The 18,532-nt window shown below is 34.3% G+C and overlaps 1 protein-coding gene and 1 long non-coding RNA gene across 12 annotated transcripts in view; one reads left to right on the top strand and one right to left on the bottom strand.

Moving 5' to 3' along the window:
• The window catches only part of LOC140672555 (uncharacterized), a 38,212-nt gene that overhangs the window by 1,335 nt on the left and 18,345 nt on the right, over nt 1–18,532 (top strand). The window lies entirely within an intron of this gene.
• On the bottom strand, nt 3,315–17,759 carry LOC140672544 (uncharacterized). Of its 10 annotated transcripts, XM_072904785.1 has the most exons (18): nt 17,390–17,755; nt 13,088–14,544; nt 11,229–11,324; nt 10,755–10,934; nt 10,272–10,481; nt 9,743–9,999; nt 9,278–9,467; nt 8,525–8,714; nt 7,774–7,868; nt 7,371–7,394; nt 7,019–7,063; nt 6,841–6,907; nt 6,486–6,653; nt 5,739–5,874; nt 5,493–5,600; nt 5,133–5,285; nt 4,834–4,866; nt 3,315–4,467 (listed from the first exon to the last, which is right to left on the bottom strand). In XM_072904785.1, the coding sequence occupies exons 2-17, from the start codon at nt 13,904–13,906 to the stop codon at nt 4,839–4,841; spliced, it is 2,766 nt and encodes a 921-aa protein (XP_072760886.1). In that variant the 5' UTR covers nt 13,907–14,544; nt 17,390–17,755; the 3' UTR covers nt 3,315–4,467; nt 4,834–4,838. The 10 variants fall into 10 exon arrangements, with proteins under 10 accessions (XP_072760886.1, XP_072760885.1, XP_072760884.1 ...); XM_072904784.1 differs by lacking the exon at nt 4,834–4,866 and having other exon boundaries at nt 5,739–5,856; nt 17,390–17,759; XM_072904783.1 differs by lacking the exon at nt 4,834–4,866 and having other exon boundaries at nt 7,019–7,048; nt 17,390–17,756.

The raw sequence follows: 18,532 nt of genomic DNA, 5'->3' as shown, positions 1-18,532 counted from the left end.
AGAGTTAGAAATTATAATTAAAAATATATTTAGGGAAAAGTATTTAATAAAAAAAAAAGTAAATTTAAATTTAATTTAAAAAAAGTTATGTAAAAAATAATTTATATATATATATAATCCTTAAAAAGTTTGACTTTACAAGTATTATATGTAAAATCAGATTTAAAATATAATTTATAGAAAGATAATCTTTATACAAATTAAAATTTTTTGCAAAAATCTTTCACAAAATTATTGTAAAAAATAATAATTATAACTAATATTAATAATAATAATAATAGTAATTAATAGTAATAATAATAATTAATTAATTCAAATGAATGCAAAATAGCTACATTAATTTTAGAATCATTGAAATGATTGGTTTTTTTTAAGAATTATATTTCATCTACAAAATGATTATTATATGGATCGCGAGAAAGGATATCTGTTTTACAAAGATATATACTCAGGAGTTGGCGCGACAAAGGTTTTCCATGTCTTTAGCTGACACGTGTGAGTGGCACGTGGAGCAACGGAAGAAAGGTTTTGCCAAGTGTTGCCTGAGGAAATAGAGATTGAGAGGTATTCACGTATAAGTTACTAAATTCCTGGCTTCATTATGGAAGGACTCGGATCCTTTAAGCTTCTTCGAATCACTATTGAAATGCTTCTCTTTAATAAGCGATGGATCAAAAAAGAGAACAAAAAAAATTGCGGATCACGTATTTATGCGGATCGGTATTTATGTACACGCGCAGATTTATGGTACATCAGCAAATGAAAGAAGAAGAAAACAAACCAAACACTTTTCACACGTGCAGCAATTTCTACCTCGACAAAGCAATGGCGCGTCAAAGTTCAATACATAAAGAGAGAGAGAGAGAGAGAGAATTGACAGAATAAAATATAATAAAATGTTTATTATATATATTATTAAATTAATTAAAATAATCATACGTTAAAAATAAATTTTTCGCCAAGATTTATTGTTTCTGAACCTTGTAAAACTCAAAACTATCGAGATGTCGATATTTTTTTTACCAACAATAATTCCATATCTTTTACGGGAATAATAGTCTCATTATCTATACTGATTTTGAAATTTATACACATCTATATTTATCTAGATTCACAATTATTTATAATAAAATATTTATTCTTTATTTTTTCAAAGTCTATATTCACGCGATAATTATTAATTGTTAGCAAGTTTTATAGTACTGTGCTTTTATATAAACGTTTTATTTGTATCTCACCTTAATAAACAAAAGGAATCGGGTATCAAAAGATTGGATAGGACAAAAATGAAGAGAAAATGGATAGAGAGGTGTAACGTTGTATTATAGAATCACAATATATTACTTTCTGTAACGTTACATTATATCATTATCATTGTTTCTTCATCATCTCCACTATAATTTATATATTAATAGTAACATTATATACATATATATATATATATATATATATATTTATATTTATATATATATATATATATATATATAACTATCATATATCGCGTATATGTATATTATAAATCGGCAATGCATAATAATCGACGTCGTCATGGTCTCCTTACATCATCTTTATACGTACATATAGAGAGATATACGATCGATGTTGGATCGATAATAAAAAGCTTTTGCGGAACAATTGGAAATACCGTCCATAAATAGACTTTCTATATGTGTGAAAAAAGTGTATAACATTATTATTATTATTATTACGTAACAACATTCATTGTAGGCACAATCGTCATCGCTTATACGTTTTTATAGCGCAATCAACGTCTCATAATTTATTTCGATGTTATAATTATGATAACTCGTTTCACGGTATCTTTGCGAACAAACAAAGGGGAATACGAATATAGAGGTGTGCGTGTTGCAGAGCGTACGAAATGTTCATTTATCGTAAATTATCTGAATGATAAATTGCTTAGCAAGATCGCTTTGTTGTACTTTCGATTACGCAATTATGTATATGCGATTTTTAAAGAAAAGTTACTCGTGCAAAAATTGCCATTACTAAACTTTATAAAGGTTTAAACGCTTTAGAAACTACATACTCGATCGTGAGTTTCCATCTAATATCTATCGCTGATAGATTTACAGACCGAAGAAGAAAAATTAAGCTTTGAAGGATATGGAGAGGGAAATTTCTAAAAGAGAAAAATACCCACGAAATATGTATATATAATATATATTCCTGATAATATACTAGATTTTTTTAGCAGATGTGACGACCAATATGTGATTATTAAATATGTTCTCTTTATCAATTTTTTTTCTCTTTCTCTCTTTCTTTCTCTCTCTCTCTCTCTCTCTCTCTCTCTCTCTCTCTCCTTCCTGTTGTTTAAATATATTAAAATGAAAATTAATATAATAAATTAAATAATATACATTTTACAGCAAATATATATATATATATATATGTGTGCTTTCGATATAAAATCGCCGAATGAATAATTTTCATTTAATATAGGTGTATAAAGTTAGCTCACAACCTTCTCTCATCGCTAAAAACGGAAAGGTAAATCCACTTATGAATAAAACTCACGCGTGAAACGCGTTTCATGACTTTCGAGATTCGCTAGCAGAATGTTTCACAGCCTGCGGGATCCTTATCGCGTTTTTTTTTTCTCGCGATTTCGATACATGTGCGTGTTAAATTAATGAACGACATGCATACTTGGTAATAGAATTTTTTTTTTCTACCATCATTCGTTCGCTGATCGATGAAATCTTCTAACAGCTTAATTATGCTTATGGAAAGTGATCAGAAAAATTGTTGAAGCTATTGGTGATACGTTATTTAAAATATACATAGAAAAATGCGAAACGAAAAGAAATATTCTCGCGATTGCTTTAATCGTTAGCATTTTGGGCGGAAAGTTAGTCCCACTTTCTAAAATTATTTCTACTTGCAAATACATGATGCCTAATCTTACAACGTGCTTAGATCCAATGTTGATTTTTCGCATGCACTTTTGATTGCATTTTGTACTCCGGACATGACTAATATTCTTTATAGTAATATATATCTAATCATATAAATTACCTTAGCGATTTAATGTTTCTTCGATGCATCCTACATTGATAAATTTTAGAAGAGAGACTTTAATTTAAATTTGTATAAAATATGTATAATCAAATAAAGTATGTAAAATGATGAAAATTTTGAATATACATTTGCCATCATTTTTTCGCGTCTCTTTGTCTCACAACAGTTTAATCATATTTCGCAAATGTATCGAAAATTGGCAAAAATGCACTAATTGTAGTAAGTCGAGTAAATTAAAATATTTTACAAAGCACATTACAATCAATATAGTTAAGCATTTTATTATACACAACATGTTGAACAAAATTTAGCCTCAAATTTATCCACCTTTTTACACGAGAAAATATGCGAAATACATATCATTGGCTTTTGTTAGAAACTTTTCAATATTATTTGCAATATTTGCATTTATTTACATCGACGTTCAATAAAATTTTTATTAACTTGCTCTGTTATTTACTTGTCTTTCCTTGTCGTTCTTATGAATACGGTAATGATAAAAATAAGGCAGCCTCGTCGTTTCTCCGATAACGTGTGACTAGACGCATTTTTGCATTAAGGCAAAACTATATACAGGTACACAGTTATAATCAACATAAATATGTTAAATGTAAGGGAAACATAAATTTTTTTAATTCAGCAGAATTAGACGCAACAATCTGGTGCATTTTTGCAGTTGTTTTTCAATTTACAGTGTATAGCTAACATTATACTCTGGTGTTTATTACTATCATAAAGATTGTTATCATGATTAACGTTATTTTATTAATATTATTATTAATATTGTTATTCTTATTAGTTTGTTCACGCAAAGATAAACTATACACACCCCCGAATGCATCTTGTATCACGTGTGCGTTCTGCGGAAAACAGACGAGAATTACAAGAATTTTGATAAATTTACTTTAAATCGTTCGCTTTCTACGAAATGTTTAACTATTATATCACGCCTTTGGCTCTTTCTTTCAATAAAGGATAGTATTGATCGAATCTGATTCAACGATCTTTCGTTGGGCAAAATTAATCCTGCAACTGATAAATGATGAAGTGCGAGAAGTGCGAGGTTGTGTGATGATTATTAGGACAGGAGAGAGTCTAGGAAACGATATACATATGTATATTACGGGAATATCTTTTTAATGCAAACTTTCCGTCTCTTCCGCGAGACACAACTATATATTCGCAAAATATCAACAAGTGTGTGACTTAAAATTATAAATTTCGCCTCGAAAATGGAAGAACTAATACGTGAACCATGAAACTTTAATAAATGAAGATTATCGTTTTGCGATCGTTTTGCCGTTTACGTTACAAAAAATAAAAATCGCTTATTCGAAATGTGAGTAACGTATCGCGCAACTTTATCGCGAGCAGAGGAGCATAGACGGCCTTCGTTCGAGTGGTGGAACTTTGATGCATGACCTAAAAAATGATAAACATTAGTGCATAAGATCTCCCGAATTCTGGGTCGCATAGACAGAAGATGAAAGAAGAAAATAGAGATAATCAATACACATGTATGGAAACATATATATGTATATACATTCGGTATCATGCTTCATCCGGCAATAACATCTAAAAAAAGATATTTCATTTCATTTCATCTGATTAATATGCAAACAGGACGAAAGACTCGGATAAAAAATATAGGAGCAAGCAGGATCAATACTTATCCGCAAGCATAGGTAGATTATCCAACATGTCGGATATTCTGATCAAGTCTACAGGTGTGATACTCATGCGCGATTAGATAAATTCACTCATTTTCAAAACTCTTGAGAGTCTTACCTATCCTATTCGCTCAGTACTGGCAGTAGGGACCTTACGCCAGAAAAATAGTATTAAGAAATATTTCGTAATATCAAAACAAATATATATATATATATATATACACACACATAATTGTAATAATAGATATGCATATGAATAAAAAGATGTAAGATATATACATATAATAACGTAATAATGCTTGAAACATTTTTCAGATCTCGGTTCTATAAAAACTCTGTAGTTTTTATTAGAGCTTCGAAAAAAATATATCTCGCTTGAAAATGATTTGATTTAGATTTTTTTTCTGCGACACTTACAGCTCGATGCTCTGGATTGTAGACGTAGGACATGTCATGTCGACTTTGACGTGACAGTGCTTATGACACTTCATCTGACAGTCCCTACACTCGTAACCCTGCTTGCCGAGTCTTCGTGCGAGGGTTCTCTTACACACCTCGCAGACCGTCCCTCTGAAAAAAAAAAAAAAAAAAAAATGAACGAAATATATTTCGCGTACTTTAATCATTTTTATCATTCGTTTCAATTGGTTTAAATATATTATTATCATTAAATTCGATCCATTCTAAGATTTTTTTAATAAAAACGTAGCGTTTTATCACATCGACAAAAATCATCGTTTACTGATAATATCATCATATTGACAAAACCTCACTCACCCAGTTATGTGTTTGGCGATAAACGTATGGTCGTTAAATATATGCAACTTTGTGCCTTTTTTTCTCCATTTACTCTTCTGTGCGAGAGAAAGAGGTACGAGGTAGTGCCTGAAACAAAAAGAAACATACTCTTTTTATTTTAGTATAAAAAATTATAAAATATTATAAAATCATTATTTTTTATTCTAAAGATATAAAAAAAGAATTTGACAGAGAGAGAAGGAGAGAAGAAGAAAATCAACTTACTTCTTTATACCGTTCTCCAAAGTTTCGAGAACAAGCGTGGAGGCTTCGTTGATATATGTTCTCGTAGATGTTCCACTTATGCCTGATGCTTCACTCAAACTCGATCGTCGCGATTGCTCTGGTACCGATAAATGCGCTACAAGAAAAGAAATTTCTTTACGTCAAAGATATATACGCGATAAAAGAAAATGCAAAAAGAACCATGAAGCGAATAGATAAAAAAGCGAATAAATAAAATCCACACACAATTTTACTCGACTTTATTTTACATGAAATATTCCGTGAATCGTAAACTGCGTGCAACCGATTTTTATTACGTCACTAATTTTGTCTAATGTTAAAAAGCAACGTCGCTGCACTACATCCTACCTTGCGAAGACACTTACCAAAATCGAGTACCGTGAGAGTAACACATATGCGAGCAAGACAGAGTGCGCACAAATAAGTACAATACAATACGAGAGATGGAAAGATTAAAAATAGTAAAATAGCAGTCTAGAATCTGACTAATTGATCTCGTGAACAATTTATTGCAAATCACACAAGTGAATTTTCTTACAGATTTCAAACACGCGCCTGATATCGCTATAAACAAACATCTTACGACATCTAAAACCTATATATATATATATATATATATATATATATATATATATATATATATATATATATATATATATATATCTATGTCACACTTTTGATTCGCAATGCAGAGAATAGTTAAGAAAAACAATGTAGAGATCTTACCGGAACCAGGATCGCGAGCTCTATCAGCAGATATGGATCTTGAATGAGCGTCTTCGTGATTGATCTCTCCTTCAGGACCCACTGATCTACTTCTCGTCTTAGATCGGCTCAGTCGTTTTTTTATAGTGCCAAAGAAATCGCGTCGTTTCCTTCGTGTCCTTCCTCTCTCTGCCAAAGTATCGCATTACATGCATTAGATATTGCAAATCATTATAAAAATATATTTAAAGATAGTAATATTAAATAATATTATATAATCGGAAATCGGACAAATTCTAATATTAAAATTATTATTTTAATATAATTAATATATAATATAAATTTCGTATAATTTTGATTGTTATAAAAATCTTACCTTCTGAATTAGAGGAATTAGGCGTGCTTTCTGGTCCTGAGGTAGCGCTGATATCCCTTGTTCCGTGCTGCAAAGAATTTGTATTCGAAAATTATACAAAATATAAAAAAATCAATTTTTCATTATCATTGGAAAATTTCATTTACTAAAACGAAAATGATATTACGAATTTATTTACCTCCGGAGATATCTCTTGCCAATTTCCACTCTGCGTCAGAGCAACCTGTTACATTAGTAAATACACAGCACTCAGCCATGGTTAATGTTCTTATGTAAAATGGAAAAAAGATGCTCAATGTTAAAATAAATTGAAAATTTTGAATAAATAAGCAAACTTTTTGACTGACAAAAGCGTCGAATTTGCTCGCCAATCTTTTGTTTTGACACTTTGTCAGATGTGGATCTGAAATTATTATACGTTGACAAATTTGCTGCGAGTTTAATTTATTTTTTCGCGTTACAAAGCAAATAACCAAATTATTTTGATCACACAAAATGCAAAATGGTATATAACACGGGAGTCTTTTTACCTTCACAATCTGCCGCTCCAGTTGCTGCAAGAGAAACCAAATAGAAATCATGCTTCAGTAAAAATCACTATAATTATGAAGATTACACTTTCGTCAGGGACAAGTAATAATTTTTCGCATTTGAAGCAAACTTTTAGAGAATTAAAATAATTATTATATTTATGTCATAATATTGCGTCTATTGCATTATTGTGGGATAAATTTTTTCAAATTATTCTACGGGATTTCTTAGCGTTTGAGGACTTTTCACTTTCACACTTTTACTTTTTTTTTTTTTAATCTAAACCAATCTCTGAGTTTTTTAGTTCACAACTCTGTCAGACCAACGTTATATCCATGCGGTAAAAATGCGTAATAAAAAATGCGCAATAAAAAATGCGTAATAATCGGTCAACAAACTTACCCTCTGCTGGCTGTGTACAATCAAAGTTTCCTTGTTACCGTTTGTCTGCCCGCTTTTGTATGGTGCATCCACGACGTTGCCGTTTGTCAGATAGTCTGCAATGATATTTTTTTATTAAATTTTTGCAAATATTGTTATACTCATTCAATAAGATCTACGACTCTTTATTCCTACAAGCGTATCGACTATTTCAAATACTAGAACTTTCACATCTATCTACCGATACATTCGTCTTATACAGAGTGTTCCAGATTTCACCATTCTGTATTTAAATAACGTTGCTATCAATTTTTATGGGATGATGAGATTATATGTGCGCGTGCGCGCGATGTAATTTAGAAAATAAGAGAGAGATATTAATTTGAAAGGAAAGGTGTATATAATTTTGAATACTCTGTATATTTAATCAACTATATAAATAAAATAAATTATCTTTTTGGTATTTGCGCTTGATTGCATTCGGGTAGCATTCTACTCGTGAACAAGGGGGACGAGAGTTTAATTATCCTCATGCCAACTACGTTGGAGAATCGGTACGATATGCGATAAACAATGTATAATTTAATCAAAAAGTGCGTTTTTATACTAATTGTATAGGATTCAAACCAGCTCTGGCCATAAGATACGTGAGTCTACTACCTTCAAACGGGTGAAACGGGTTCAAAAAGTTACTGTGTACATACTAATGAAAAAGAAATCCAATCTCGGGGTATTCACACACATCAACGCCTGATAACTGATCTGTAATTACCCCCTTCCAATTGTGCGGCAGAGTCGTACAAGATAAGTGTACTGTTACCATTGTTGTAGTTTAGACTATTGTTGCTGATGACATTCGTCTGGCTGTAGGAACGGGTAGGTGAGATTGGCTTTATCGTCTCCTTGACTTTGTAGGGCTTGGTCCCGATTTGTGGTACCTCTGCACCCTCGATAAACAGAAACTGTGAAACAAATCAAAAATAAAATGAATACAGAGTACTGAAAATGATTATAGAAATATCTTTTTTAAACACTTGACAAATTTAATTACTTAAAAAATTTTTAATGATGTAAATTTAAAGAACGCAAACATATTAAAAATTTTGCTAATGTGATAGATAGATCTCTAGATGTCTCAATTAAAATTTATAGCGATACCTCTAGAAAATTTAGATCCCATTGCCAAATATTAATCACAAATATAATTGTCCTTGACAATAGGCCTTAAAGATCAGGCATCGCGGAAAAATTTTCTGTCCAAATTACACTAATAGTACGGATATAAATTCTGTCTCTGTCATTTAAATTGATCAAGTGCAAAAAATATATGCAGTATCACAGTATATATAATGCTAATAATTTATTTGTGTCAGTAAATTTTTTACACGTAGAAAATTTTTGTTAAAGTTGCAAGATCATTATTTTAAATGTATAGTTACTTAAAAGTATTTAAACGTTTTTCGAGAAATATTTTACATTCAATGATATCTTACTTACAAATTAATTAGAACATGAAAACGGTTACCTCCACAGTGAGGGTGCCTGTAATGTCATCCTCTTCATATGGCCGTGCCTGAAGAGGTATAATCTGTCGTTGGCTCGGATTTGCGAGAAGCTCCTCGACTCCCACAATTCCGAGTCCCAAAAATCTTTGGCTTCTATTAACGTGATCGAACACTTCTAACAACACTTCGGTCGTGTTGTGACTTATATCGCTGTAAATATCACGCGATTAATTTCTTGCATAATATCGATATTTTTTCCACAAATTAAAAAAAAAAACACATACACACACACACATAAGGAATAATAAAATAATAAACTGCATATAAAATAAAATATATATTAATATATACAAGTATTAATAATAAATTAATCTAATAAATATTATTCATAAATTAGGCAAATAAATATTAATAATAAATCAAGTATATTAATATAGAAAATATAAAGTAAAGTAAAGTATTTATTATACATAATTTTCACTTACAACAAGAACGCTTCGTCCCATAAGGGATTTTTGGTGTCCTTCTTTATAGAGGTCTGATTCTTTTGCGACGGTTCATCCAACTCTACCACGCAATAAGGATTCACGGCTCCTTGCTGACCACCGAGGTCCATCGCTCTTACAACCTTCACGAGTAGTCGTCGTTCACCGGGGACATATTGCATAGGTACCGGTGAGGGAGTGACATGTCCCTGAAGACGTTGTTGCGGAGGTTGATATATCATCGAATTCGAGACATTCTGCGAGCGAAGCGAGCGAGCATACGATAATATATAAGCACAGCTTTCAATACAAGAGCCTTATTCTTTTGATAAAAGTAAAATTGTAAAATATATTAAAATATTGAAAAGAGAGAGAGAAAAATAAATATAAATCTTATTGAAAAAAAAAAAAAGTGCATTCGAGCTGAGAGAAAGAGAGGGAAAAGGAAAAAATTATATTCGTGTAAACAAATAAATGCATTAATGTATTTGGTGTCTCCTTGGCAATTATCGATCGTTTTGATGCTTACCATGATGTTGTCGTATTGCGTGGGATACGAGAATCCTGGCTGGGGAGGTGGTTCTCTCCATAATCGGGGACAAGTGGGATATTGAGAGAGATTGAGGTGAACGTTGATACCTCGCAAGGCACCCACCACAATTTCCGTTACCACTTCTTGCAGCTGGCTCTCGTCCAGGTCTTTCTTTATTGTGCCAACCGCTGCGAGAGAAATCTTTACCTGATACGGAATTAAAGATAATGTTACTTGATCGAACCGCGCTGCAATTTCTTATCATTTTCTAATTTCTCGATTAAAAAAAAAACAAAGATTTATTATAAAATTTAGGCGAAAAGATCTTTGGCGTTCTTTTTTCGTTATTCGATATTGGCTCAACAGACTGAAGATTATGTAAAACTCGACGTATTGTTGTGAATTCAAGACGAGTGACAAATAGCTGCTCGCACGTTTCCGGGTATATTGCATCACAGGAAATCCGTCGATAACACATACCTCTGGCCAACCGTCGCACTTCAGATCAACTAATAGCTTCTCGGTGATGCAGACGACATTGAGACGAGCGCGAAAGCGATTGACGTTTACTCGATAGTGATTAACTTCCACTTTATCGCCTCGTTGCCGAAATGCCTTCAGCTGTAAGGCCGGAGTAGCTTCGCAATCGCACGTGATAGTCTGAAAGTGTGAGAGACGATTATTTTTTTCTTCGAGATGATTTAATCCGTATCTCTCTAATTTTCTAGTTGTGAAATTTTAGAAACTAATCTAATAAGCCCATTGGATTTTATTTTGAAACTTTTTGCTAATCATGACTTTTAACCGATTAATAACGTCTCTGTTCTTTTAAGCTCGAGAACCGCGTTCTAGATGAGTGAAAATAAAAAAAAAAGGGGGAGTTTTTTTTCTTTGACAAAATTCTAAGCAAACTTTTGGAGCGAAAATAGTAGGGAAAAATATTGACATACGTACCACATCGTTCTTTGAATCACATTCGCAGAAGATGTTTGACAAAATTGGGGGATGGGTCTCGGGAAGAACGCGGACAAATTCGACGCCGACTCCGTGCTGCAACAAGCAAAGAATATCTAATGAAGATTACATTCGCGGAATATCGTGTAACGCTGTATCTGCATCACGCTTTTTTTCACACGCGTTCTAATTACTTTATCGGTTTGGCACGCAAACGCGCATCGCATGACAGCACACTTGTTTTCATTCGGAATTAAATTATTTACGTTTGTATGTGAGCTACGAACAATCCATATATACGTAACAAAATACCCTCTTCCCTTCCCCCCTCCCCAGATATTCTAAATCAAACAATCAAAAAATATTTCAGTTTATTATTAATTAAAATTTATTTTTTAGAAGAAGAAGAGTTATTCAATTTTATACAATTATGATTCAACGACTATTATTATTTTTATTAAAATTATTTCCCATTATCTCTCTTTGTTATACAATAATTAACAAAATCAATTTTTTTTACGAAATTCATTACGATACATCATATATGATATGTATCATAATACTCATTGAAATTGTTATTAATGATTAAAGATAACGTGAGACATGACTTTGATAAAAAATAATAATATGATAAAATCGAATAAAATGTTATGCGCATATAAAAATATATATGAATGGAAATGTTTTAATTGATGTTCCGGTAATTAAGCCAAGCCTAAAAGTAGCGCTCTAAAGAAATTTGAGTTATTCCAGCAGTGATGTCATCGGTTACACGTGGCAAGGACAGCGCCGAACCGTAACGTCTTTTTATATACTATTGGCCTTTGATGTAACGCACCTTGACCCATGTAAATGGTCATTCGGTATCGTCTTTCTGCGAAAAAAAAATTACGCGGTCGATTCTAAAACCGGATATGGTATTTCCGTCATAATTTATGGTTATCGGATCAAACATTTGACATATGTAAAATCGCTCGTAATGCGTTGCTACTAAACAGTCCTTTAATTATTTCGGATTAATTGGTACACTTGACTAATTAATTTATTCATATAAGCATTAACGTGGGCAATAAAAGAGTATCTGGAATAAAGATAATAAAACATAGATTTTAATAGTGATTATTCATGAAACAAATAAAGCAACAATTTGGCACGATTGAAATAATTAAATCATACGCAATCTCTCCGCACGATTTAACAATTTCTCATTAGATGAATCATCGGGTGGTGGTAAAATTTGGAAAAGCGCCCGTAATTTCAAGCATGTAAAAACATATGTCTCGAGCGCAAAATAATGGTACGACCGAGTGTTCTGTTATCAAACACAGACTCTTGTGACTAATCTCGTTAAAGAGACAATGTGCTGATAATTGGGAGAATTTGTAACGTTGAAACAAACTCTTCACTTTGTTGTAATTCAGCGGCATAATCTAAAGGAGAGTCATCGTGCCCTCGACTCAAAACACTCGACCTACTCGACCTCGCAATCACGCACATACACATACGCACACATGAACGCATCCACTTCTCTTCTCATTTTTGCTAGAGTCACCCACGCCTCGAGAAAAGTTTGTATCTCGCCTTATCGAGCGTGACGAGTCATGCAAGGTTTTTTTCGACGGATTTCAACGCACCACGTTTTATATAAAGACATATTTTATAGAGTAATTAAATACAGGAATATATTTATAATAAAATGATTACTATAGAGTAAGAAATTTTTTTATCGAGCATTTAGAATTTCGAAGATCTGAAAATTTTCGACAACTGAGAGAAGATGAGAAAAAAAATGTGGCATTTTTTGAAATGTAAAAACTGGAATAGCGATGAGTCGGTAAGAATGGAAAAATGTTTCTTACCTCGTCGGTGGAGCCAGTGGTGAAGTCGTTGAGAGAGACCACCCAAGTGGCCAAGAGTTCGTTGAGGATGACGAGGTCGTAGTGCAGCCACACGATGAGTTCGTTAACCCAGCGCACGGCTTCAGGGTCGGCGCCGGTCGCGGTGGGCAGATGCAGCGCCCTGGAGCTTCGGGATGGGCTGACAAGGGCACCGGAGGTCTTCCTGGTCAGGCGTTTCCTCAGCGGCGGCGTTGGTGGCACGTAACCTCCCGGCGATGGTGATCTCACACCTGCTACCGCGCCGGTACCAACACCAACGCCAACGCCAATGCCAACGCCAACACCAACACCACCAGCACTACCACCACCGCCACCGCCAGCAGCACCAGCACCACTAGCAGCACTAGCGGTACCACTAGCACCGATGGTACCACCTGCACCACCTGCACCACCGGTACCACCAGCCCTCACGAGCGACGACGACGAGGACGTCGACGAGGGTGATGTCGACTTGGATTTGTCGAATAGTTTTCCAACGGCGGTACCCGCCAACACACCACTCTCCACGCCGTGATGGCTGTCTTTACCAAGCTGCGCCGACGACGAAGTGGCGGCTGCGGTGGTGAGCTCGTTCAGCACAAAGCGATTGTACACGTACTTGCCGACGCACAACACCACTAAGCCGAACAGCATCCAGCCGAATATCAGCATCGATAGTGTATCCATGGTCGTCTCACCAGTCGAGTCGAAACTGCATATCAGATCGTCCACCCGCTCGGCCAAGTCGGCCATATTGCCCCATCGTTCTGCCAACCAAGTCCAATTGGATTCCAAAAACATTCTTTTCTATTTTCACCCGCGAGCGCCCGCGGCCCCACCACCGCACTATACTTGGCTATTAATACGCCGTACATATACCCTGGGCTCCACCTGGGCCACGTTAACTATACGGCACTGGTGGACCACCGTTCCCGTCTACGTCGTCGTCTACTCGCGTACTCGTGTTTACCCAGCGTTTCCCGTACCTTTTGCGCTTCTGCTCACGAGAGATTCGCGACCTCACGACCGATCAGGCAGTCGGGGGGTCAGTCAGACTTTGGCTGCTTTGGGCTCAACCTCTTTCCACCCTTTCCAACTTTCACAAGTGCCGATGATATCTCTTTCCAACTTGATTATCTTGATTGAAATCGGATTTGAAAATCGCGAGATTTCCTCAAGCTCTCTTGATAATGATCAACCTTGATAAGGATCTCTTCGAACATCAATCATGAAGCTAGGATATTTTTTTAGACGATGTTATTTTTATGTACGAAGGAATCAGGAACATTAATAATTAATAGTTATCTCTGCATGATGTTTTTGAAAACACGAGAAGAATTGAAGTTATTTTAGGATATCGGTCATTGCTTTGAGATTAATTAGATTAATATACTGGTAAGCATTGCATTCTTCTTCTTATCCGTTGCGCTCATGTCATGCTGAAACAAAGACATTCAATAAATTAAGTTTAGCAGATTTGGAAAGAAAAAAGTTATTATCCAATATAATTTTTTACAAATAACGCCAATTACAAGAATAATGTCATTAATCTACATGTGATTCTCGAACATAATCGAAATCATTTTTTTAGACACTAAAAATTATTTTGATTAAAATTTCTTTGATTTTTATGTGAAAAATTTTAGTATTAATTTAAAAAAATGAATAATTTAATTCTAATTCAAACATTTGTTTTTTTTTTTATCTATAACATGTTTTACACTATTGTAGAAAATTCGAAACAAAGATTTTTTTACAACAGTACTATGTTACATCGTATGTTAACCAATATTTTTAGCCGCCTATCGCCGGCGATATTCGTTGCTTAAGCGATAACAGGTAGCGGCGAGTGGACGTAACAGTGAAACTTGTATGCTAGCAACCTTGGTGATGTCTTATCACTTGACCGTCATAATTTTTCCTCGAGAGATAGGAAGAGAGAAAGAGAGAGAAATATTATTGACCATATTGAAGGAGGATAGTTTTAATGCTAGTTCCAGTACCACTCGCCACTGACAAGTAATGCAAGTTCAATCTCGAGTTATTAATCGATAATCGGGATCAATGGAACAGGTCAGTCATGAAAAGAACAATGAGAGCTTACACAAAAAGCTTTTATTCTCTCTTCCCTTTGCTGACAAAAAAAGCATGGAAAAATTGAGCGAAGAAAAGCTTTGGAGGATAAAAGTTTTTCAAAATTTCTCAAAATGTTCTTACAGTTAGTATGAACCATCCAGGGTTCTTTACTTGAGATTAATAATGTGTAGAAAGAAAAATAGATATGTAAAATAAGACATGAATAATGAAATGAGAAAAAAGGACAACCGATTGATTAATTAATTCATTTTTTTATTATATTTTTTTTTTTTATGGATTTTTTTCTTATGAAGTGCAACTGTTTGAGAGAATTGTTCCTGCTTACGTCGAATGACGTGATGGATACGTTCACTATTCGTTGAACAAAAGAGCAAAACGATATCGCGAAACCCGGTGAATGTCTTGTTTCACAAGTGCTGTTATACTTTCGCCTCGGCTTCTCTAGCGGATAGAAAGTGTTTGCGCGTTCGCTTTTGATTACGGCCATTGCGTAGTTTAATCATTAACATTGGTCGTATTATATCCTTATCTTCCGTAGTGAATCCGTCTGTCTCGCAAAGTTAAATCGCTATGTTTCGTTTTAGAAAAGCTCGAGGAATCTTGTTGACGATTATGTCGCAGACGAAGCTCGTTTTGTCCTCGATCAAAAAGCATCGGTCACTTTTTCGAAACGTGATAGACGGTATTTTTGCTGCTTGAAAAAAAAAAAAAAACGCAGATAAACATGTGTACATTCTCACCTTGACGCACGCAACTATTATTCTCGCAAGAATAAGGAAAATAAGAAACCAATATAAATGAAACTGACAATTAATTAGCGGAGACGTTATAAGGAATTACAGTTGTTGCCCGATGTTAAATATACACGTTACTTTTTCATTTGCCTCTCGAACAAAAACATGAATTCACAGGAATTTATCTTCTAATTTTGAATAATTAATCAATCAATTGGAATATTACTTATTTATTTTTTTATTGTAAAAAAAAATCTATTCTTTTTCGAGAAATGATTCGACTTGATTTGTAACCCGGTTACGCGACAATCGATCAATCTCATAAAGGTCTAGAAATTCATCTATGTATGTACACACACAGGCGATTTTTTTTTAAATTTATAATTTATAATTTGTTAAATTTATCGCTACTTTTTCTATCTGTTGGAATATTGTTTGTCACGTATAGAATTTATAACAGCAATATTCTAGCAATGTCTCTAGAAAATTTAGATCCTATTGCCAAATATTAATTAATCAGAAATATAATTATCCTTGACAATAGGCCTTAAAGATAGGCATCGTGGACAAATTTTCTGTCTAAATTACACTAATAGTACAGATATAAATTCTGTCTCTGTCATTTAAATTGATCAAGCGCAAAATATATGCAGTATCACAGTGTATTTGCTAATAATTTATCTGTTTCAGTTAATTTGTTACGCGTAGAAAATTTTTCTTCAAGTTGCAAGATTATTTTTTTTAGTGCACGCACACATTTATATATGTATGTACATACGATATATTTCTATTATGATTATAAAACCGCTCGAAATATATTGTTGGGTATCGATTAATTTGATAAAGGGCAAGGCGACTTGTTGTATGAATGAAGAGGGATCCTTTTTTATCCCTGGCATTATGCTAATTGCCATCGGTTATTTTTGAATAAGTAATCACGCAAGAAAGAAGCTGCGAAAATGTTGAGCAATATTGCTTTGACACGCAGCTGTCAAAATTATTCGAAACGTAATATTTTTTATATTCGCGATTAATACAATAAAATGACATCCTTTTGCACAAAAGTCAAACGATAAACGGAAATATTTTACTACACATGCAAAATTATTGACACTTGGACACGTAACTGCAGTACCTTTGCGCATTGCGTCCGTTCGAATGCAACCGCATCGTGTTAGATTAATTAGATTCTCAAACAACAAGCATTTAGAAGATGATGAAAGAACCAACTTTTATTACATATTCATTCATGTAATTACGTTATTTTTTTTATTGCAAATCACATCTCTCTATCTCTATTCACTGACAATGAGTTCGTTTAGATTGATTGACATTGGGTATCTGTTATCCTGTGTCAAATCAAATTTCTATCAGATGTAACATCGAGAATCACATTGATTTAATCGGATGTAAATTATCAACGCAATCGCAGAATCACGTAACAATTACGTACTATCAATTACACACAGACGCACACGCATGCGGCGTGTCCCATTCACGTTACGCACTTTATTCCGCTCCGCGGAAAGCTGACGACAACAGCGACAATAAAACGACTATTAAATGCGACGATTAATCTCCTTCCTCGCGCGAAATGGAAGCTACGCAATGCGATGCGACGAGACGCCGATCGCGGCGGCGGTCCGCGGCAGTCTGACTTTCGATTAATCGGCCGATCGTGTCCGCTGGCTGGTGGCTGGTGGCTGGTCGACTCGGAGTCGGAGGGGCAACCCCCGCCCGAGTGCCAGTCGCGCGAGGGAGTACGCTCCCTTCGAAGCAACTTCCTTGTTGTTGCTCGTGTCAGCCGAGGGAGACTCTTTTCCTCTCACACCCTGCGAGAAGAGACGCGATGCTTGGTTGCGATAAGGGAGGAGAAGGGATCACGAGGACAAAAACATTACCCTACATCTCGGAATATAGGGTGTCTCGGGAGATTCCTCACTGTAGGTTTATGGTTTCCCCAAGATTTTTTTTTTTTTTTTTTTTTCAACAAAAACTTGAAATATTGTTTCAAACGTTTTCTAGTAATCATTTCGGGCATTTTTTTTCTTTAAATAAAACAAAAAAATTCAATAATTTTTAAATTGTTTAAATTTTTAAAAGTGAAGATTTTTACATTAATAAATTTTGCAGAAATTATAGAATTATAGCTAATAATCGCGCGTATCGAAATTTTAGTCCCAAATGTGAATTGAAAATTTTCTTGCGAGTATCTGACAATATAAGAGAACCACGTGTATCTCCGTGGGGTGAATTTGCATAGAGTTACACTCAAAGTTACGCATCAGGAAAAATTGACAGGTGACAACAAGAGCGATATACGAATAAAAAGTACCTTTTGCATATTATTGCCTCAAAATTGTAAAAAAAAAAAACCTCGAATAATATTTTTTACCGAGAGAATGACTAAAAAAAATTTCTTCTAACAAATAAACAATTCGGATCAATATTTCACATTTGGATCAATTTTTTGCATTCTTCCGGCGACGAAAGTATCTAGAGTATCGGCGAGAATTTCTGGCCCGCCCTATATGTCGCCGGTCATGGTACCGCGGTCCCATATCGATCCGCTGCGCAACCACCACCGGTCGACCTC

Source organism: Anoplolepis gracilipes, chromosome 13 (genome assembly GCF_047496725.1).
Source record: "Anoplolepis gracilipes chromosome 13, ASM4749672v1, whole genome shotgun sequence".
Classification (NCBI taxonomy): domain Eukaryota; kingdom Metazoa; phylum Arthropoda; class Insecta; order Hymenoptera; family Formicidae; genus Anoplolepis; species Anoplolepis gracilipes.
The sequence above is the reverse complement of the archived record's forward strand: the minus strand, read 5'-3'. Positions and strand labels throughout refer to the sequence as shown.